Source organism: Nannospalax galili, unplaced genomic scaffold, assembly GCF_000622305.1.
Source record: "Nannospalax galili isolate Female #2095 unplaced genomic scaffold, S.galili_v1.0 scaffold744, whole genome shotgun sequence".
NCBI classification, from domain to species: Eukaryota; Metazoa; Chordata; class Mammalia; order Rodentia; family Spalacidae; genus Nannospalax; species Nannospalax galili.
The window spans coordinates 1,866,610-1,883,120 of record NW_008351509.1 but is presented as its reverse complement, the minus strand read 5'-3'; the positions used below and the strand labels follow the sequence as shown (position 1 = coordinate 1,883,120).

Sequence of the window (16,511 nt, the reverse complement as noted above, 5' to 3'; positions counted from 1 at the left end):
TTTAAATTTTAATTAATGTTTTTTATCTTATGTGTATGTGTGTATTGCCTGCATCTAGGTAAGTGCACCCGTGTCATGCAATGCCTGCGGAAGACAGAAGAGGCTGTCAGATCCCCTGGGACTGGAGTTACGGACAGTTGTTAGCTGCCATGTGGGTGCTGGGATTCGAACCCGGGTCTTCTGCAAGAACAACCAGTGTTCTTAACCACTGAGCCATCTCTCCAGCCTCACAAATTGTTTTTAAATAAGAAAGAATAAGATGAAAGTCATAGCATTGTAGAACATTCCCCTAGTTTCATTTTCCCATGATAGAGAAATGCAAAGTTGAGAAGGAAAAGGAAACCAAAGACGGTAAAGAGATGAACCCTGCATCTACTGTTAGAAATATAACACTGGCTGGCTTTGAGTACAAAAGCAGCATGTAGCCCAGTGTGGTGGAGCACGCCTTTAGTCCCAGCACTTGGGAGGCAGAGGCAGGCGGATCTCTGTGAGTTCAAGGCCAGCCTGGTCTATATAGTGAGTTCCAGGCCAGTTAGGGAGACCTTGTCTCAAAAAGACAAAAACAAAACAAAACAAAACAAAACAACCCCCCCCCCAAAACAGCAGCATGTGCACATGGTTTCAGAATCAGAAGCTGCTGATGGTGGTGTGTAGAAATAGGATCTCCCCAGTCCTCACCAGAGCTCATATACTGGGCCCAGAACACAGGCCACAGGCCATTTCCTATGTACCCTGCCAGAACTTTCTTCTACATCTACAATCAAGGCTGTACATGGCAGTGACTTGTTCATCTGTATTATATGTACATATGTGGTTGCTTTTCACAAATAGGAATTTCAGTATATGGAATGGTTTGCTTTGGACTTTTCTCACTAACATGGCTTCATCTATCTATGTACCTATTTATCTATCTGTAATCTATTCATAGTCCTATATAGCTCTGTGTATCTATGTGAGAATATCTACATAAACACATACTTGCTTACATGATGCTTTCCTTAGACTTTATAATTAGTACTCCATGGTATAAGCATGCTGTAATTTATAGAACTCTTTTTTAAAAAAAAAGATAGGGTCTCACTATGTAGCTAGTGATGGCCTCAAATTCATGATCCTCCTGACTCGCTCAGCCTTCTCAGTGCTGCGATCTCAGGCCTGCAACCACTATGCCTGGTTAACTTTCACATCTCTTGTACAAATACCTTAATTTCTACCAATAGCACAGCGATACCATATTTCATTCTAGGACATTTTTTTCTTTCCTATTTCTGATATTGTGATGCAGCCAATATTCTATTGTCTCATAGTTTAATCAGTGGAGTGTTTCTTTCTTCCTTGAGACATATGAAACAAGTGCAATCTTTTTAAAAATATTATTTATTATTTTTGTATTATTTATGCATATAAGCCTGAATGTATATAGTGCACTTGGGTCATACAATGCCAGCAGAGATCAGAAGAAGGTGTCTGATCCCCTGGAATTAGAGTTACAGATGGTTGTTAGCTGCCATGTAGGTGCCATGTAGGTGCTGGGAACCAAACCTGGGTCCTCTACATCCTCTACATGAGCAGCCAGCTCTCTTAACCAATGAGCCATCTCTACAGCCCCTAAAGTGCAATCTTATTTGTAAAAGTACAAATGAACCTAGATTACTTCTCTCTTCCTAATATTAACTTGCCCACGGAGGCCTGGGGCAGGTTATTGGCCAAGGAACCAGACTTTTTGTGACAGATTGTTGGTCTATGGAAGCTGGTCAGGCTGTGCATGTTGCTTGTTAAAAATCTCCAGATCAGTGCCCCAGGATTCTTGTCTCAGGGACAGTTTGTCCCTCCAGAGTGGTCACGAGGATTCTGATGAAGCAGTTAGGAATCTGTCTATGAGCTGAGAGAAGGGTTGTAGGATGGCAGGCAAAAGCCACTGGCCCTTGCCTAGACTGGTGTGTCAGGACTGAGCCAGGGAGGCCTAATTCCATGGTGTTCATGATTTTTTTGAGGAAAGGACCCCCCCCCCGAAAGAAGCAGTCATAAAAATAAAGTAGTAAATCAAGATATTTAGTGATGACCCACTGTGTGCTAGGAGGCCAAGCAGGTAGTCCTTACCATGTGCTAGGAGGCTGAGCAATAGTAGGAAGAAGCTGTGGCTTTCCAGCCTCACAGTTTCAGGTAAAGTGATAGAATCAGATTGTTCTAGTTTGCTTTTCTGCTGCTGTGATAAACATCATGACCAAAAGCAACTTGGGGAGGAAATGTTTTATTTCAGTTTGCACTTCCTGCATTTCCTGGTCACAATCCATCATCAAGGGAAGTCGAGGCAGGAACTCAAGCCAGGAACCTGGAGGCAGGAACCATCACTGCTTACGGGCTCACTCATTGGCTCATGCTCAACTAGCTTTCCCATACAACCCAGGACCCTGTCCAGGGGTGGCACCACATGCAGTGAGCTGGATCCTCCTACATCAATTACCAATCAAGAAAATGCCCAACAGACCTTTCCACAAAGCAATCTGATAAGGCAATCTCCCAGTTGAGACTCCCTCAGATAACTCTAGGCTATGTCAAACTGAAGCGAACTAGGAGGCAGAAAACACAAGTTCATAGCAAGTATGTTCTGAATGGGGACATGTCCCCCTGTTGGGCATACACCATCCTGGTATGTATGTCTTAGTTGAGCTACAAAAGGAGACAAGGTACAGGCAAATAGGAAGATGGGGACAGTGACTAGAGGTAGCTTTAGTCCCCACGGAGCAGCCTGGATATGTCCTGAGATGATTGTCCAGTCTCTCTCTAACCTAGATGACCTTGTCTGCCTGCTGCTGATGCCTAAATTAGGAAGGTTTATGGGTTCCCTGTTTGTGTTGGCCTTGGAAAGGTAGATTCTGGTCTCAGGCTCTAAAGTTCGTCCAAGGGCCTAAGGGCCACAGAGGATGGGCTCAGTTACATCTACACTCTGCTACTGGGCAAGATATAACCCATACAAGCAGCACAAGATCCCCACAAGCCCTCCTGGTACTCCAGTATAGGGTGTGTTCATGCAATGAGGATTCTGGGGTGTTCTGGCATAGGTTAGGCCAGAGATGCCAGGCAGCTCAGAAGGGACTAAGGCAGGTGGGAAGAAACCATAGGAGAGGGGCTTGGGCCTCAGGAACACAAAGACACCCTCCCTTTGATTCAGTAACTTTTTTCAGGTGACAGTGTCACTCACTGTAGGTACACAGAGAGGTCTCTGTAGGACCACAGCGTAGGACTCACAGAGCTGTGTAGCTAGAAAAGGCTCTGTGAGAAAGGTCCCAAAGTGGGATATAGGGGATAAGCAGTAACCTACCAGCAGAAGGAGGAGTTGCCCTGCTGGGAAGGGAAACAGATTTGGAAGGCTGGAGCTAGAGCAAGGAGAACAAAAGGGTGGGAGGGGTATGCTGCTTGCAGCTGGCCTCACAGGGACAGAAGATGAGTCAGGTGTCCACAGGGCTCTTCCACTCCATTCACGGGCATCTGTCAAGGCCTGGTCCTCATGCTGGGCATTTCATGGTCACTGGGGGAAGAAAAGGATACAGACAAGCTTCCTACTCATATGAAGCCTATGTTCAAGTTGGTGGGGGGAGGGAAATAGGATGATTCTTTTGAAATTGCACTGGGGTCTCACAGTGGTCGCATAACTAGCCATCCCTGATAATGTTCAGAGAGGGAGCAATCATGGCCTATGTGAGCTTAGGATTTCCCCCAAGAGGGGATACTGGAGCTGTGGCCTGAGGGGCTGGCACTAACAGCCTTGAGGACACAATGTCTGAGGCAGACGGGCTGGAACAAAGATCTCCAGGTGAGAGGGGGCCAGAATTCCATTTCCTGAGGCTGACCAGTGCATCTAGAGCTCACTAGGAGTTGGTAGGGCATGAAAGGCTGGGTCTGGAGACAGGGGAGGCCTCCTGGAAGACAGAAGCTCACTCAGCAGCCACAGTGGATGCCCTGGGGAGTGATGAGCAGAGATCCACAGGAAGGAGGCTATTTTGGTTAATAATGGTTGTTGAACACAAGTGACTCACCAGAGAGGGCTGTGAAATCCTCCTTTACTCATCACTCACGCCCTCCTGCTGTAGGGCCCTGGTGTGATAGGGCCAGGTGTGGCTCACCAGAAAAGAATTTAAATCCCTGGTCTAATCCGCTAATCTTGGCCTGTAAATTTCAGGAAAGCATCTGACCTGCCCTACGAGTGAAAACATCTTAGATGATCTTGGAAGCTTTTGGGAACTTTCTGAAATTCTATCTGGGGTTGGTAGATAAAGACCCTTGTCATGTTTGCCATGCAGCAGTTAGACTGAAGGCCCCAAATGGCCTCAAGTGTTGGCCCCAGGTGGTGAGCTGCTGGATAACACCTTGGTAACACACTAGCTTACAACTGTTGATGAGTTGAAATGTGATGTAGCACAGCTTTGGCTCAATTGATCAAGCTGATTAGACACATCCTTGGTATAACAAGGACACTCAGCAAGTCTCCCTAATAATGTCCTGCTTATGCACTACCCCTTAGAAGTAGGCACTGGCCAGAGCAGAGAACAGTCATGGAACTGTGGCATGGAGCATGTGGACAGGGCCACCTCTCTTGGGGCTGGAGAAGCAGAGTCATTAGTATCTTGTAATACCAGCTGGTTTTCTCATTTCTCCCTTTAGAACTTGAGACTCAGGAGTCCTCAGAGAGGAATATGTGAATGTTCTGCATGGTTGGGCCTCGTGGCCTTTAGTCAGTCGATTAGAATATCCTCACCATGTGTAGTCAGTGAGGTTATTTCAGTCATCTTAATGACTCACCTGAGAAGTCATTAAGACAGTTGAAATAGCCCAGCCAGTCTCACAGGCCGTGTGACCACAAAGCTCCCTGAGGGATATAGGTTCCTTGAGCCTCCTCGTACCACCTAAGCCAGGTGAGTCTATCTGTATCACATGCCTAGGGAGCAAGACCCTCACCACATGTCTCTTCAGGCCCTGTGGCTCCTGAAGTCTCACACAGGAGGAGTTCTATGGTCTGGTATGGGGCACTTGGTTGGGGACTGGTAGTGGTCACTGTGGAGTCCCCTCATAGGGACTATAGAGCGAAGGATACACAGGCCTGCTCAGCCCCTGCTGGAGGGCATATGCTTTGGAGTTGTGGATTTGTTAGTTCAGTCTGCACTGGGTCCCAAGCCCCACTTGAGATCCTGTGTACAGGTATTCACATTGGAATGGTGGGCATATCCTGAAAGCAGAAGAGGGCGGCAACAAGGGCAACATAGGAAAGCTGTGGTCGGACCTGACCAGGTGGGGAGGATCAAAGAGGCTGATGTCCTCTGGGCGGTGCAAAGAACACCCAAGAGAGCAGTGCAGCAAGGTCCAGGAGCAGGAGGCCACTGGGTGTGGCTAGCAGAGGAGAACTGGTCACTTGGCCATCAAGAACATGGACACTATTGGCTATCAGGTCAGTGGAGCTCATGTGAGGCAGGCAAACCTTAGGAGGGGCAGGGCATGTTTTTTGGAGCCAGGAATATTCTGGCACATCTTAAAGCTGTAGGGCTTAGTGGCTTTAAGAGGTAGGAGCCAGGAAAGCTCTTGTGTGCCTAAAGGGACGGGTAAACAGGAGGAGGAGGAACTTGGGAATCTTGAGTTTGTAGGCATGCAATGTGCCTGTGCGTCCCCAGATGACCAGACAGAAGCTTAGATCTGAGCAGCTGCCTGGGGCCAACTTCAAGATGTAGAATCTAATGGCTACCGGTTAGAAGATGCCCTGGGGGAGGAACAACAAAAACACCACCTGAAACTGAAGCAGCCCACTTCCAAGACACTTACCTCAGAGACAGGAAATCTGCAACCCCCTCCATGCAGATTTCAAATCCATGCGGTTGGGTTCAGCTCCCCGCAAGCCCAGCAGGGTACACAGCCAGCTCCTTGTGTTCTCTGCCTCCAGCAGCTGTTAGGGCATGTGAACTGCTTTGAAGGAAGCAGCTGGAAGGCTTTCCTAGACCACAAAAGTCCTGGAGGGTGAACATCCTCAGGTGAAAGGGTGTCTCTCTCCACCCATGGCAACTTCCATGGCTGACCTGATCAGTTGACGGGATATGTCCACAGGCCATCTGGATAGGAGACCAGGTAACCAGACTGTGATGACCAGGTACCGCAAACAGCAAGCCCGAGCTCTGAGACTGCTTCTTGGCTCTTCCAATCACGAGATGCTGATCAGTGGTGTTTCTTGTCCCCTCTGGGCACAAGGGAGTGTGAGTGGCTGCTGGCAGGGGCAATCAGGGGGTTGCTCTGGGTCAGATTACCCTTGCAAAGACAGAAAGCTGCTCCTTCCTGGGGTATTGGCCCTCATGTCCTGATTAGTCAGAACAATAGTGTTCTTAGTGGTGGACAGCACAGCTGCTGTTTGGATTAGTTATTTTTACACAGCTGTCATTCCTGTGTGCCACACTCACTCACGCCCCACCAGGGTTTTCTGTGTGCTCAGACTGTAGTTCTTGGGTAAGACTCAGATCCACATGTCAGCTCTCTCAGCACACACTTGTCTGAGGCTTGGAGAGGCCTCCCTACCCTGGTGGTGCTCAGGACCAGGACCAGCACCAACACAAAGGTCTCCCAGGAAGCTCCCTAAAGCTCTCCTGCCTTTGAGACTCCACAGGTCCTCCAGGTGCTCTGATGTGCTCTGGCTCTGAGCAAACATCAAAGGGTACATTCCGCGTATGCACACTACATCAGGGGAGCCATGAGTGCCCCACAGTTTGAGCACTGTGTTGAGCTTGGGGTGCTCTGCTCCCTTTGGGAATCCATTTCTTGATGTTGAACCAATTACATGGCCATAGCTCACACCATCCATGAGGTCTGGGGCACAGCAGGGAATGAGGCTGTTGTCATCTCCCTGGTTACACCAGGGTTCGCTCAGTAGAGACAGGGTCTCCCTCTAGCCCCAGCTGGTCTGGAACTTGCTGGTCTGAAATCACAGTTGGTCTGAACTCACAGAGATCTGCCTGCCTCTGCCTTCTGAGTGCTGGGATTAAAGGCATGTACCACTCTGCCTGGCTAGTAAGAGCTTTTAAATTTCCTTTTTTACATTTATCTAGGGAGGAGTCATGTGTGGAGGTCAGAAGACAATTTGGAGGAATCAGTTTTCTCCTTCCACCATGTGGGTTCTGGGGATCAAACTCAGGTCCTTAGTCTTGGGAGCAAGTGCTCTAACCAATGAGTCATGTGGCTAGCCCTGGAACAGCTTTTTTTTTTAAAGACAGGGTCTCTCTATGTAGCCCTAGTTGGTCTGTAATTCACTATGAAACCAGGCTGGCCTTGAACTCACAGAGCTCCTCCTGCCTCTGCCTCTCAAGTGCTGGGATTAAAAGCATGTACTGCCATGCCCAGTGTAACCATTTATTAGAAGGAAATTTGCACATGGCTTCTGAAGACAGAGCTCTCTCCTAGAAAAATAGAGAAAATACAAAAGAAACTATGTTTGCATACTTCTTTCCAGGCTGTTTTCAGTTGGGTGCGTCTCTTTGATTCAGTTCTTCTTAGACCATTACATCTAGAGTAGATCCCTGGGCTGTTGTTTTCCCATAATGTGGATGAACCACAGCTTAAGCAGCCCTGGTGTTAGAAGTTGGGGATGTTTCCGGTTTTTTAGTATCATAAATGGCACTGTGAAGATCTTCCTGGTAGAACGTGAATCTCAGTTCTATATCTCTGGCCATCTCTCTAGTATGTAACAACTAACAGACACATGGTAGAGTCAAGATTCTGAATTCATCTTCATAAAATTACCACGAGAGAACTGGAAACTAGCTCCAGTCCCTCCCTGCTGACTGGGAGACCCTCCAGTTCACAGCATGGTCCAGTTTCAGAGGAGCAAGACTTCTTAGCCTAATGTGGGCAGAGCAAACTTCATCAGATAACCAAAACCCATCTCTCTATGCCAGCTGGCTGGTGGGGAGGAATGTATGGGGTGTCTCATAGGCCCCCTCCAGTCTAGGGGTCTCTCTGGGAGCCAGCAAGCACCCCAATTCTTTTCCCCTCCAGGTTGGGTGAGAGGGACAATGCTCACTGCTACAACTGGTTCTTGCCTAGTGGCCTGGAAGGTTTGCAGTTGCTATCAAATTCTCCACCCCGGGATCACAGGTTCTGGGGATTATAGTGGAATATAATGTAACATTATCTTTCCTACTTAAAACTTGAGACTGCCGGGTGTGGTGGTGCATGCCTTTAATCCCAGCACTTGGGAGGCAGAGGCAGGTGGATCTCTGTAAGTTCGAGGCCAGCCTGGTCTACATAGTTCCAAGACAGGTGAGGCTACAGGGAGACCCTGTCTCAAAAAGACCAAAAAAAAAACTTGAGATAGTTAACTATACACTACATAGAAAATAAAAATTTCCAATTTGATGTTTTTGTCTAGTCTATAAGCAAAATCATTTTTATTTAAATATACCTTATGTGTACAAACTTTTCCAAAGTATATTCAATAAAGCTAATAAATGCAGACTTTTCCAAGCCCTCAGGAGTGGAGTAAGTCAGAAATCTGTGCCGCTTATCAGAAAACAGAGGCCCAGAAGGGCTGTGGGTGTCCCAGACATCCCAGAACTCAAGTACAGACAGACTCTGCTTCATTTTATGCTCCTCCTGTGAGACTTGGGTACACAGGGTATGAGATCACCCAGCAGAAGGGTGTTAAAAAGTCATCTTAGGGAAATGATAAAATATGTGACCATCTTTTTTTTTCCTCCTATAGTTCCAAAAGCCCCAAGATTTGCAGTGATAAGATGTCCATCGACGCACAGGTGCTGAAGAGGAAGATCAGCAGGACATGTGACGAGGCAGCCCGTACCCTCCTCCGCAGCCTCCTCTTCTACATCTTGGACCGTGAAGATGGACCCCAGAAGGCAGAAGATGGGAAGCACAGGGCCAGCTGCCCATCTCAGTCCCAGGAAGTTGGTCGGAGGCCCACACGCTTCCAGCTTCTCCAGGCTAAATTCATGGGCTCTGGCCGGGAGCCCCACCTCAAAAGGACACGGGAGGTAGGCCGACTGATCTCCAAGGACAAGCAAGGACCTGGTAGGAGCCTTGTGAGTGCCACTATCAACAAGCTCTTAGAAAAGACCAAGGAAGGTACCAGCCAGAGGCCTCCAACTAGTGAGAAGCCCCAATGGAGCCCCCCAAGTGGGAAGAGCACTGTGAAAAACATCCTGAAGAAGTTCTTGGCTGCAGAAGAGAAGGAGGCTAAGGAGAAAGAAGCATGGGAGAAGCCCCCTGCTCCGCGGCCTGGAGCTGCCAGGGGCCTTCTGCCCAAAATTGTGGGCCGGACTTCAATCTTCTCCAAGCTGAAAGAGAGATTTGAACAGAGCAGCTGCCTGCGCTCAGAGGTTGGTGTGTTGCCCCTGCACAGGGAGGGACGGAAGAGTAAGACCCTACAGAAGAAGAAAGTGCAGAGGCCACAAATACGGGTGCTCCACATGGCCACCCTGGCCACCAGTTGTACCAGGACTCCCCCTGCTCACCTTCTGGCCTGCACAGCTGAACCCCTACCAGCCCTCAGCATTGCCACCATTGTCTGCGGCCCCCAGAGCTGGTTGTCCCACTGCACAAAAATTAGTCACTTGGAGTCCAGGCGTCAGCCCATCAGAGAACCCAGTCTGTCCTCCAACTCAGAGGACATGGAGCCTGCAGGAAACAAAACACCAGGAGTCCTGAGCAAGGAGCAGAGAGAACAGCTAAAGTCCTTGGTGCCCCAGGCTGTGACTCATGTAGACAGCCACGTGGCTCTGAACACAGAGTGTATACTCCAACCAAGTTCTTCTGGCATGTCCTGTGAAGGCAGAGTCCTCTCTGTCCAAGTACCAGCATTGTCCCCACTTGGACTGGCCCAACCCAGAGGTGCTGGACCAGCTGAAAACGACAGAACACTGGGGCCCAATGCACAAGAGGCGACAGACCACACCCAGGGGGTGAAAGAAGACACAAGGGAAGCCCCTGAAATCATCATGACTGTGTGCAGTTCTGAGGATGAAGCAGAAAGGACGTCCTCAGACTTAGAAAGAGAACCCTTCTTTGCCATCCAGAGACACCTGCCAGAACAGGAAGCTGTGGCACAGATCCCCCTTCTGGCCCCTCTAGCAGTCCAGGCTGAGCAGAGAGCACAACCTGCTATCAAATCTCCACAAATAACAGTGCAGCTTCCTATTGTTCATGAAATGCCAGCCCTTCCTCCCGCTCCGACCCCTCTGCAAAGTGCAGCAAGTTGTGAAGACAAGTGTTCTTGCATTTTGAAAGGAGAGAACATGACCGAAAATACACAAGCTGTATTTTCCACTGTGACTGAAGACAGGAAGAGTCACCAAGCCCCAATGATAATGAATAAATCCTGTGGGATGCCAATGAGCCTTGGTCCTACTGCAGAGCACAGACTCCAGGAAGACTTAAGAGATGCCACCAGTGTGGATGGTGATGGCCCACAAATGTTTCTAATACCAATGCCTTCAAAAAATGTTACTGGCGGAAAGGAGAAAAAACACAGCGTTGAGAATGCCCATGATCTCAGGTATTGCAGTGGTGTTTCTAGACAGAGTGTCACTGACCTCAACTGGGAAAAACACCCATTGCCAGAGTCAAATGAAGCACCTACAGCTAACTATGGCACCTCAAGTTATTCCACTGCTGTGGAAAGCCATTCAGAAATAGGTACATGTTCTGCTGCTGGCCCACAGCAAGAAGTACCCACTACTGGGCTGATGCCATCCCAGGTCTACATAAGGCCTGAGAGTTCTATCACAACAGGCAAGAGCATCCAATTTGTGCAGGAGGAGTGCAAAAGGCCCCTGAACAAGTCATCTCCACCCCTGAGGGATCCTCAGGAAAACATCAGCTATGATTCGGGCAATAACAGTCAGTCATCATTAGATAAACAGCCTAGGACAAGTATCAAAGCCTCTGGGGAGGCGACCATTATAGGAAATGTCACCAGTCTCACAGTACCACAGCCAAGTGGTGCCCAGAACCCTGAACACAAGTTAACACTATGGCCAGCTGGTGCCCAGGACACAGAAAACAGGATAACACCATCTGAAAACAAGACAATGCCACAGCCAAATGGTACCCAGCACACTGATCACAGGATAATGCCACAGGCAGCTGGTGCCCCAGATGCTGAGCACAAGAAAAGGCCACAAGCAGGTGGTGCCCAAGATGCTAAACACAAGATAATGTCATGGCCAACTGGTGCCCAGAACAATGAACACACGGTGACATCACAACTACATGGTGCTCAGGGTGCTGAACCCAAGATAACACATCTAGGTAGTGCCCAGGACTCCAATCACAAGCTAGCACTATGGGCAGGTGGTGCCCAAGCTGCTGAACACAAGACAACACCACAGTCAGATAGTTCCCAGGACAATAAACACAAGAAAACACTATGGCCAGTTTGTACCCAGAATGATGAGTGCGAGATAATGCCATGGGCAGTTGATGCCCAGAGTACTAAACATAAGACGACACCACAGCCAGGTAGTGCCCAAGACACTGAATACAAGGTCACACCATGGGCAGGTGGTGCCCAACACCCTGGACACAGCACGCCACCACAGTCGGGTGGTTCCTTGAACACTAAATATAAGATAATGTCACAAGCAGGTGATGCTCAAGACATTGAACACAAGATAACACCACGGGTGGGTGATGCCGAGGATGCCGAACAGATAACACCGTGGTTATATGGTAATCAAAACACTGAAAACAAGACAACACCATGGTCAGGCAGTGTTCTGGACTCTAAAGACAAGATAACACAAGAACCCAGCAGCCATTCTTTCTTGGCACCAAGCAGGTTCTCACAGCACAAGAGTGGAGCCGTTGAAGGAAGCATCACAGCGGGCATGGTGCAGAGTCAGCGCCCAGAGTCGGCAGCACCAACTGTTCAGCCAGGGGAAACTGCGGATTCCTTCCTGGTGCCTGCTGAGTCCCACCTATGTGTTTCCAGTGAGCCAGCAGTGAGCAAACCCGGCCAAAGGGCAGCAAACATAAACAGACCCATGGAAGGAGGCCCTCTATGCAGCAGTACAGCATTCCCAAGTCCACAGAAGAACCCAGGAGGGTGCCTCGCCCAGGCACCGCTGCCCCCTGTGGGCCAACATGCACTGGAAGGAAAATGTCCTGAGAGAGAGCAACACCTTCTTCCTGGCGCAACACACTCCACCATGCAGCCTACAGGGTCAGCCATGAGGGCAGAGACCAGGCATGTGGAGAGAGCCCAAGATCAAAAGCTTCTTTCCCCGACACAGCAGGCAGAGCATAGGGTTGTCCCCCAGGCAAAAAGCCTGGGGAGTAAAGCCAAAGAAAGTCTACCAACACAGGTGGATGTAGGGAAGCCACAGAGTCACCTTGGGTCAGAGGAAATTGGCATGGGGCATTTAAGGTTATACCAGGCTGGAGGACCAGATGCTTCTGCATCTGCACAGAAGGCTGTGCTGTGTGTGACAGAGCCTCAGGTATGGGCTTCTCAGGACCTGGTAGTGAACAGTAAGATGCCAGTGGAGAAAACCCCCCACCAGCACAGGGTCAGGGGCCAGGAGCATCCACTGAGGCCACTGGGGAGACAGGAAGGGAGCCCAACTCAAGGACACAGCCCCCAGGCTGGCAAGAACCCAGCTACCCCAGGGAGCCCTGGAAAGCCTGGTGGCCTGGCTGTACAGGGACAGACCCAGGGTCATGGACAGGCCAGCCACTCAGTGCCTCAGGCCTGGGGACAACCTGACAGCCTAGCTAAAGGAGCACCCACTGCTGGTACAAGTGGGGAACCTCTAAGTCAAGGCCCCAGAGTCAACAGCCAAGGAAGCCCAAGCACCCAGCACCTGCCCCAAGAAAGTCAGTCCCTGGCTGGCAGCAGTACCACAACCTGCTCTCTGGAGACAGCAGATGGCTCTCCCCAGCTCACATCCCATGCTGGGGGCCACCCACCCTCCCAACCCTTTGCCCAAGATGGGTTCCCAAATTCCCCTGAGGCAAAAAAGGACCTGTCAGATGGCAGGCATCGCAGGTCGGTGCACTTTGCAAAGTATCATGCCCAAAGTTTCAGTGACCAGAGAGCCTTTGATCTGTCCTTCAGACCCACAGTTCTCAGGGCCAGCGACACCTTTGAGCCCCCAAAGTGAGATTTCACTATGAACCTATAGTGCTCCAGCGCTCATGGGTGGGATTCAATGTGGTGTCCCTCTCCAAATGAATGTGTCTTTGAACATACCCTACAGAGAGAATAGAAATATTAATGTCCCTTCTTTGTTCTCACTTTATATGAACTGATCTTGGGGATTCATGCAGGCATTGCCTGCTCATGTCTAGGGCACTGCACTCTTTCCTGTAACCTTGAGGCTCCCTGACATGAGGAAGGTGCTGGCCGCGGCTGCCTGCTATGGCCCATTGCTTACATGGGTCTGCATGACATTTGATCTACACTGTGACTTGGAGGGCACAGAACACTCATTTCTGCCCTAGGAGAGCAGAGGTCAGTATCACAAGCTGCCCTTTCTGTCCTCTGGCCTCCTGCTCCCAAAGGGTTCTTGACCATGTCCCTGCCCAGCACCCAAAGTCAGCACCTGTAACCTGCAACCTGAGCCTTGTATATATGGGAAAAGCAGTACTTACCTAAGCTACATGGACTCCTGGACTGGTACCAGGCTCCTGTGGATCACAGCTGGCAGGACCCTGGGGTCACGGACTGGCTTGTCTTCTGGCAAACATCAGGAAATTCCCAGGAAGGCAACCACAGGGAGCCACAGGAGGCTTTTCCAACATTGAAATAAACAATTCCAAGCACACTTTTGTTCAGGACACTGTCACCTTTACCATCCCTGCGGCTGCCTGCATCCCTGATGTGAGCCAACCTCTTCCATCCTGCTGTCAACTGAACTACCCTACATGAATCCAATTGTTTTCAGCTGCTAAAGAATTTCTGTCTGGGATGTTTGCTGTCACGAGAACTTATGAGGAAGGCAACTAGTCAGCTGTTGCTATACTGCCTCAGGCTCATTTAACGCCTTACAGTTTCCAAACTGCCCCTTGTAAGTGTGTCTACTGTAACACACACAAGTGGGCCCACCAGGCACACTGGAGCAGTGTGCAACAATTCAATCTCTTCAAGCTCTGACACTCACACTTCAGTATGGCCTCCTAACTCATAGGGATGCCCCATCCCAACAGAACCACAGAGGAACTGAGGTGATGGTTGTCAATATCCCAGCATACTCTCCTTTGGTGACACCCTCTCTGAAATACTGCCTTCTGCCTTTTGAAGACTTCTGTTTGCTTTCCTCACAACCAAGAAATTCCCTAAAATGCCCTCCTCACCTTGGAGATGGCACTATATACACTGGAACTTCCTTTGTTTTCTGACTCAAATATCCATGTCTAGCAAGAATGTCCTGTCCTATCCCTGATGAGGCTGGGTATGGGTGTCCCCGCTCCAGTTCAAGGCCATTTGAGCAGGCAAATGAGCCATTGCACAGAAACCTGAGCTCCCTGGGTCAAGCAGGAACCACAAGGTCCTCATGTGTTGTGCTCTGCATGGTGTCAGTTCCACAGCACCCTCCAAACACTCTGTACTCCCCCTGTAGGAGGTGGTGCTCCTAGCCGCCTTCATGGGGCCTTTACCAGGGTTACAGGGTTCTTACCAGTAGGTAAGAGTTTGAGAGTTTCCCCCTTGTGTTCATTGTCAGGCACCTTAGTTGTGCCTCTGGGGGTCATCTATCTCCTGGGGTCCTAAGGAGATGCCTCAGTCTTTGTTTATCAAGCCTAGACGGCAAAGAGCCTGTGTGGGGCAAGGTGCAGCAACTCCTACCCTACCCATGGGCTCTATAAAGCCAGCTCCTTAGAGACACAAGACAGGAGAGTAGAAGTGGTTCCAGTAGAGGTCACATACCCCTACAGCCCTTTTTGGAGTTATAAAATGTACCTGCTCACACGAGGCTGTCCATGGACTTGGGAAGCGGCTCCAATACCTCAGGTGCCCAGAGAGGGGTATCCCCCATCACACAAGTGCAATGGTTATTTCACTTATTTTTTCTTATTACAGTTTGTTCCACAAAGGACATGAGGTAATGTTTGACAAAAAGCATGATGACAGAAAGGAAATAAAACATCATGCTCACAGGTGTCCCTTTAAGAAGCATCAGCAACTAATGCCAAAGGTGGGGTGCAGACCATCCCCGATAAGACCCCAATAAAAACATTTATTTAAGCTTCTGGCTCACAGATCAGTTAACGCACAGGAGCTACTCACTGGCTCATGGCCTGCTGTAAGCTTTCAGCTGCTTCATAGACCCTCTGTTCATAGACCCTCTGCAGACCCTTTGAACACAGATGGTGGGTAAGGCCCTCACATGGCACAGAGTCTGCCTGTCAGGAGACACCATGAGTGATTATAAAATGCTCGCTTGAGACTGTCACTCTCAGAATTATGCAGAGTCAATATCACTGTGGGAATTGTTATAGGTCGGAGTTCGTAAAAAAATCACCAACACCACTTTAAGAAAAGTAGCAAGGTAAATTTTAATTTTCAACTAACTGGGCTGTCTACCTCAGGAGTAGAAGCACCCCTGATGATTGTCAGGTCAGAGTTTTTATAGGATTACAGAATTGTTATTAAAACAGGACACTTGTGAACCAATCAGGTTTGTACAACATAGCAGAATTTTGACTCTATTAACCAACACCCAATCATTATACAGACAAGTGATACAGTCACATAACTTGGCAATCAACTTTGTGACCTTAAAACTAGCCAACTATTTTAGCCATAATAAGTATAATAAGACAGTCAAGGTAAATGACTTCTAGGTGGTCATACAATAACAGGATAACAAGGGTGGTCTTATGCCCTGTATCAAGGTGACCCAAGATAGCAAGCGGATTACAGAAGGGAAAACAAGCTGGTTAGTCAGGTATATAATGTCTGGCATTAGCACATTCCATGATTCATGGCTAGGGCAATTTTCTAAGACCCAAGGTTGCCCCCCACCCCTTTGGTGTAGAGCAAAGTTGCTGCTGAAATGGCTCTGAACAGAATGGAGTAACTTAGGGAAGTTTGCTGAGCCAGTTCAGGAATGACTTATTAATGGACCTAATCTGGACTAATGACTTTTAATTAATCCCAGCAAAACCATCCACTCTTGGGTCTGATGAGCAGTGTCCCCTTGGCAGCCGCAGTTTGGTACTCTACTCAAAAAGATAATGAATGTGGTGTGGGTATGCTTGAGAATTAACATATCAAAGCGTTACAAGCAGTGTGCCCACCCATCTCCACTGGACACAGTGGAGGCAGGGAAGGACATGTGACCTTGGATGAACATGAACTAGGCATGAAAAGACCAGATGGTCTCTTAAGATTAACACTGGAACTGGGTGTGGTGGTGCAGGCCTTTAATCCCAGCACTCAGGAGACAGAGGCAGGCAGAGCTCTGTCTACATAGCGAGTTCCAGGCCAACTGGAGCTACGTACGGGGAGACCCTCTATCAAAACAGAC

General features: G+C 49.0%; 1 protein-coding gene across 1 annotated transcript; it reads left to right on the top strand.

Annotated features, from left to right (window-relative positions):
* The first annotated feature begins 8,762 nt into the window (after window positions 1-8,762).
* On the top strand, window positions 8,763-13,145 carry LOC115066840. The gene has a single exon (XM_029553693.1). The coding sequence runs from the start codon at window positions 8,763-8,765 to the stop codon at window positions 13,143-13,145; it is 4,383 nt and encodes a 1,460-aa protein (XP_029409553.1).
* The last annotated feature ends 3,366 nt before the right edge of the window (window positions 13,146-16,511 follow it).

Bases quoted from the DNA above. Each gene is read 5' to 3' on its own strand.
- LOC115066840 (XM_029553693.1), top strand. From the start codon at position 8,763: ATGTCCATCGACGCACAGGTGCTGAAGAGGAAGATCAGCAGGACATGT.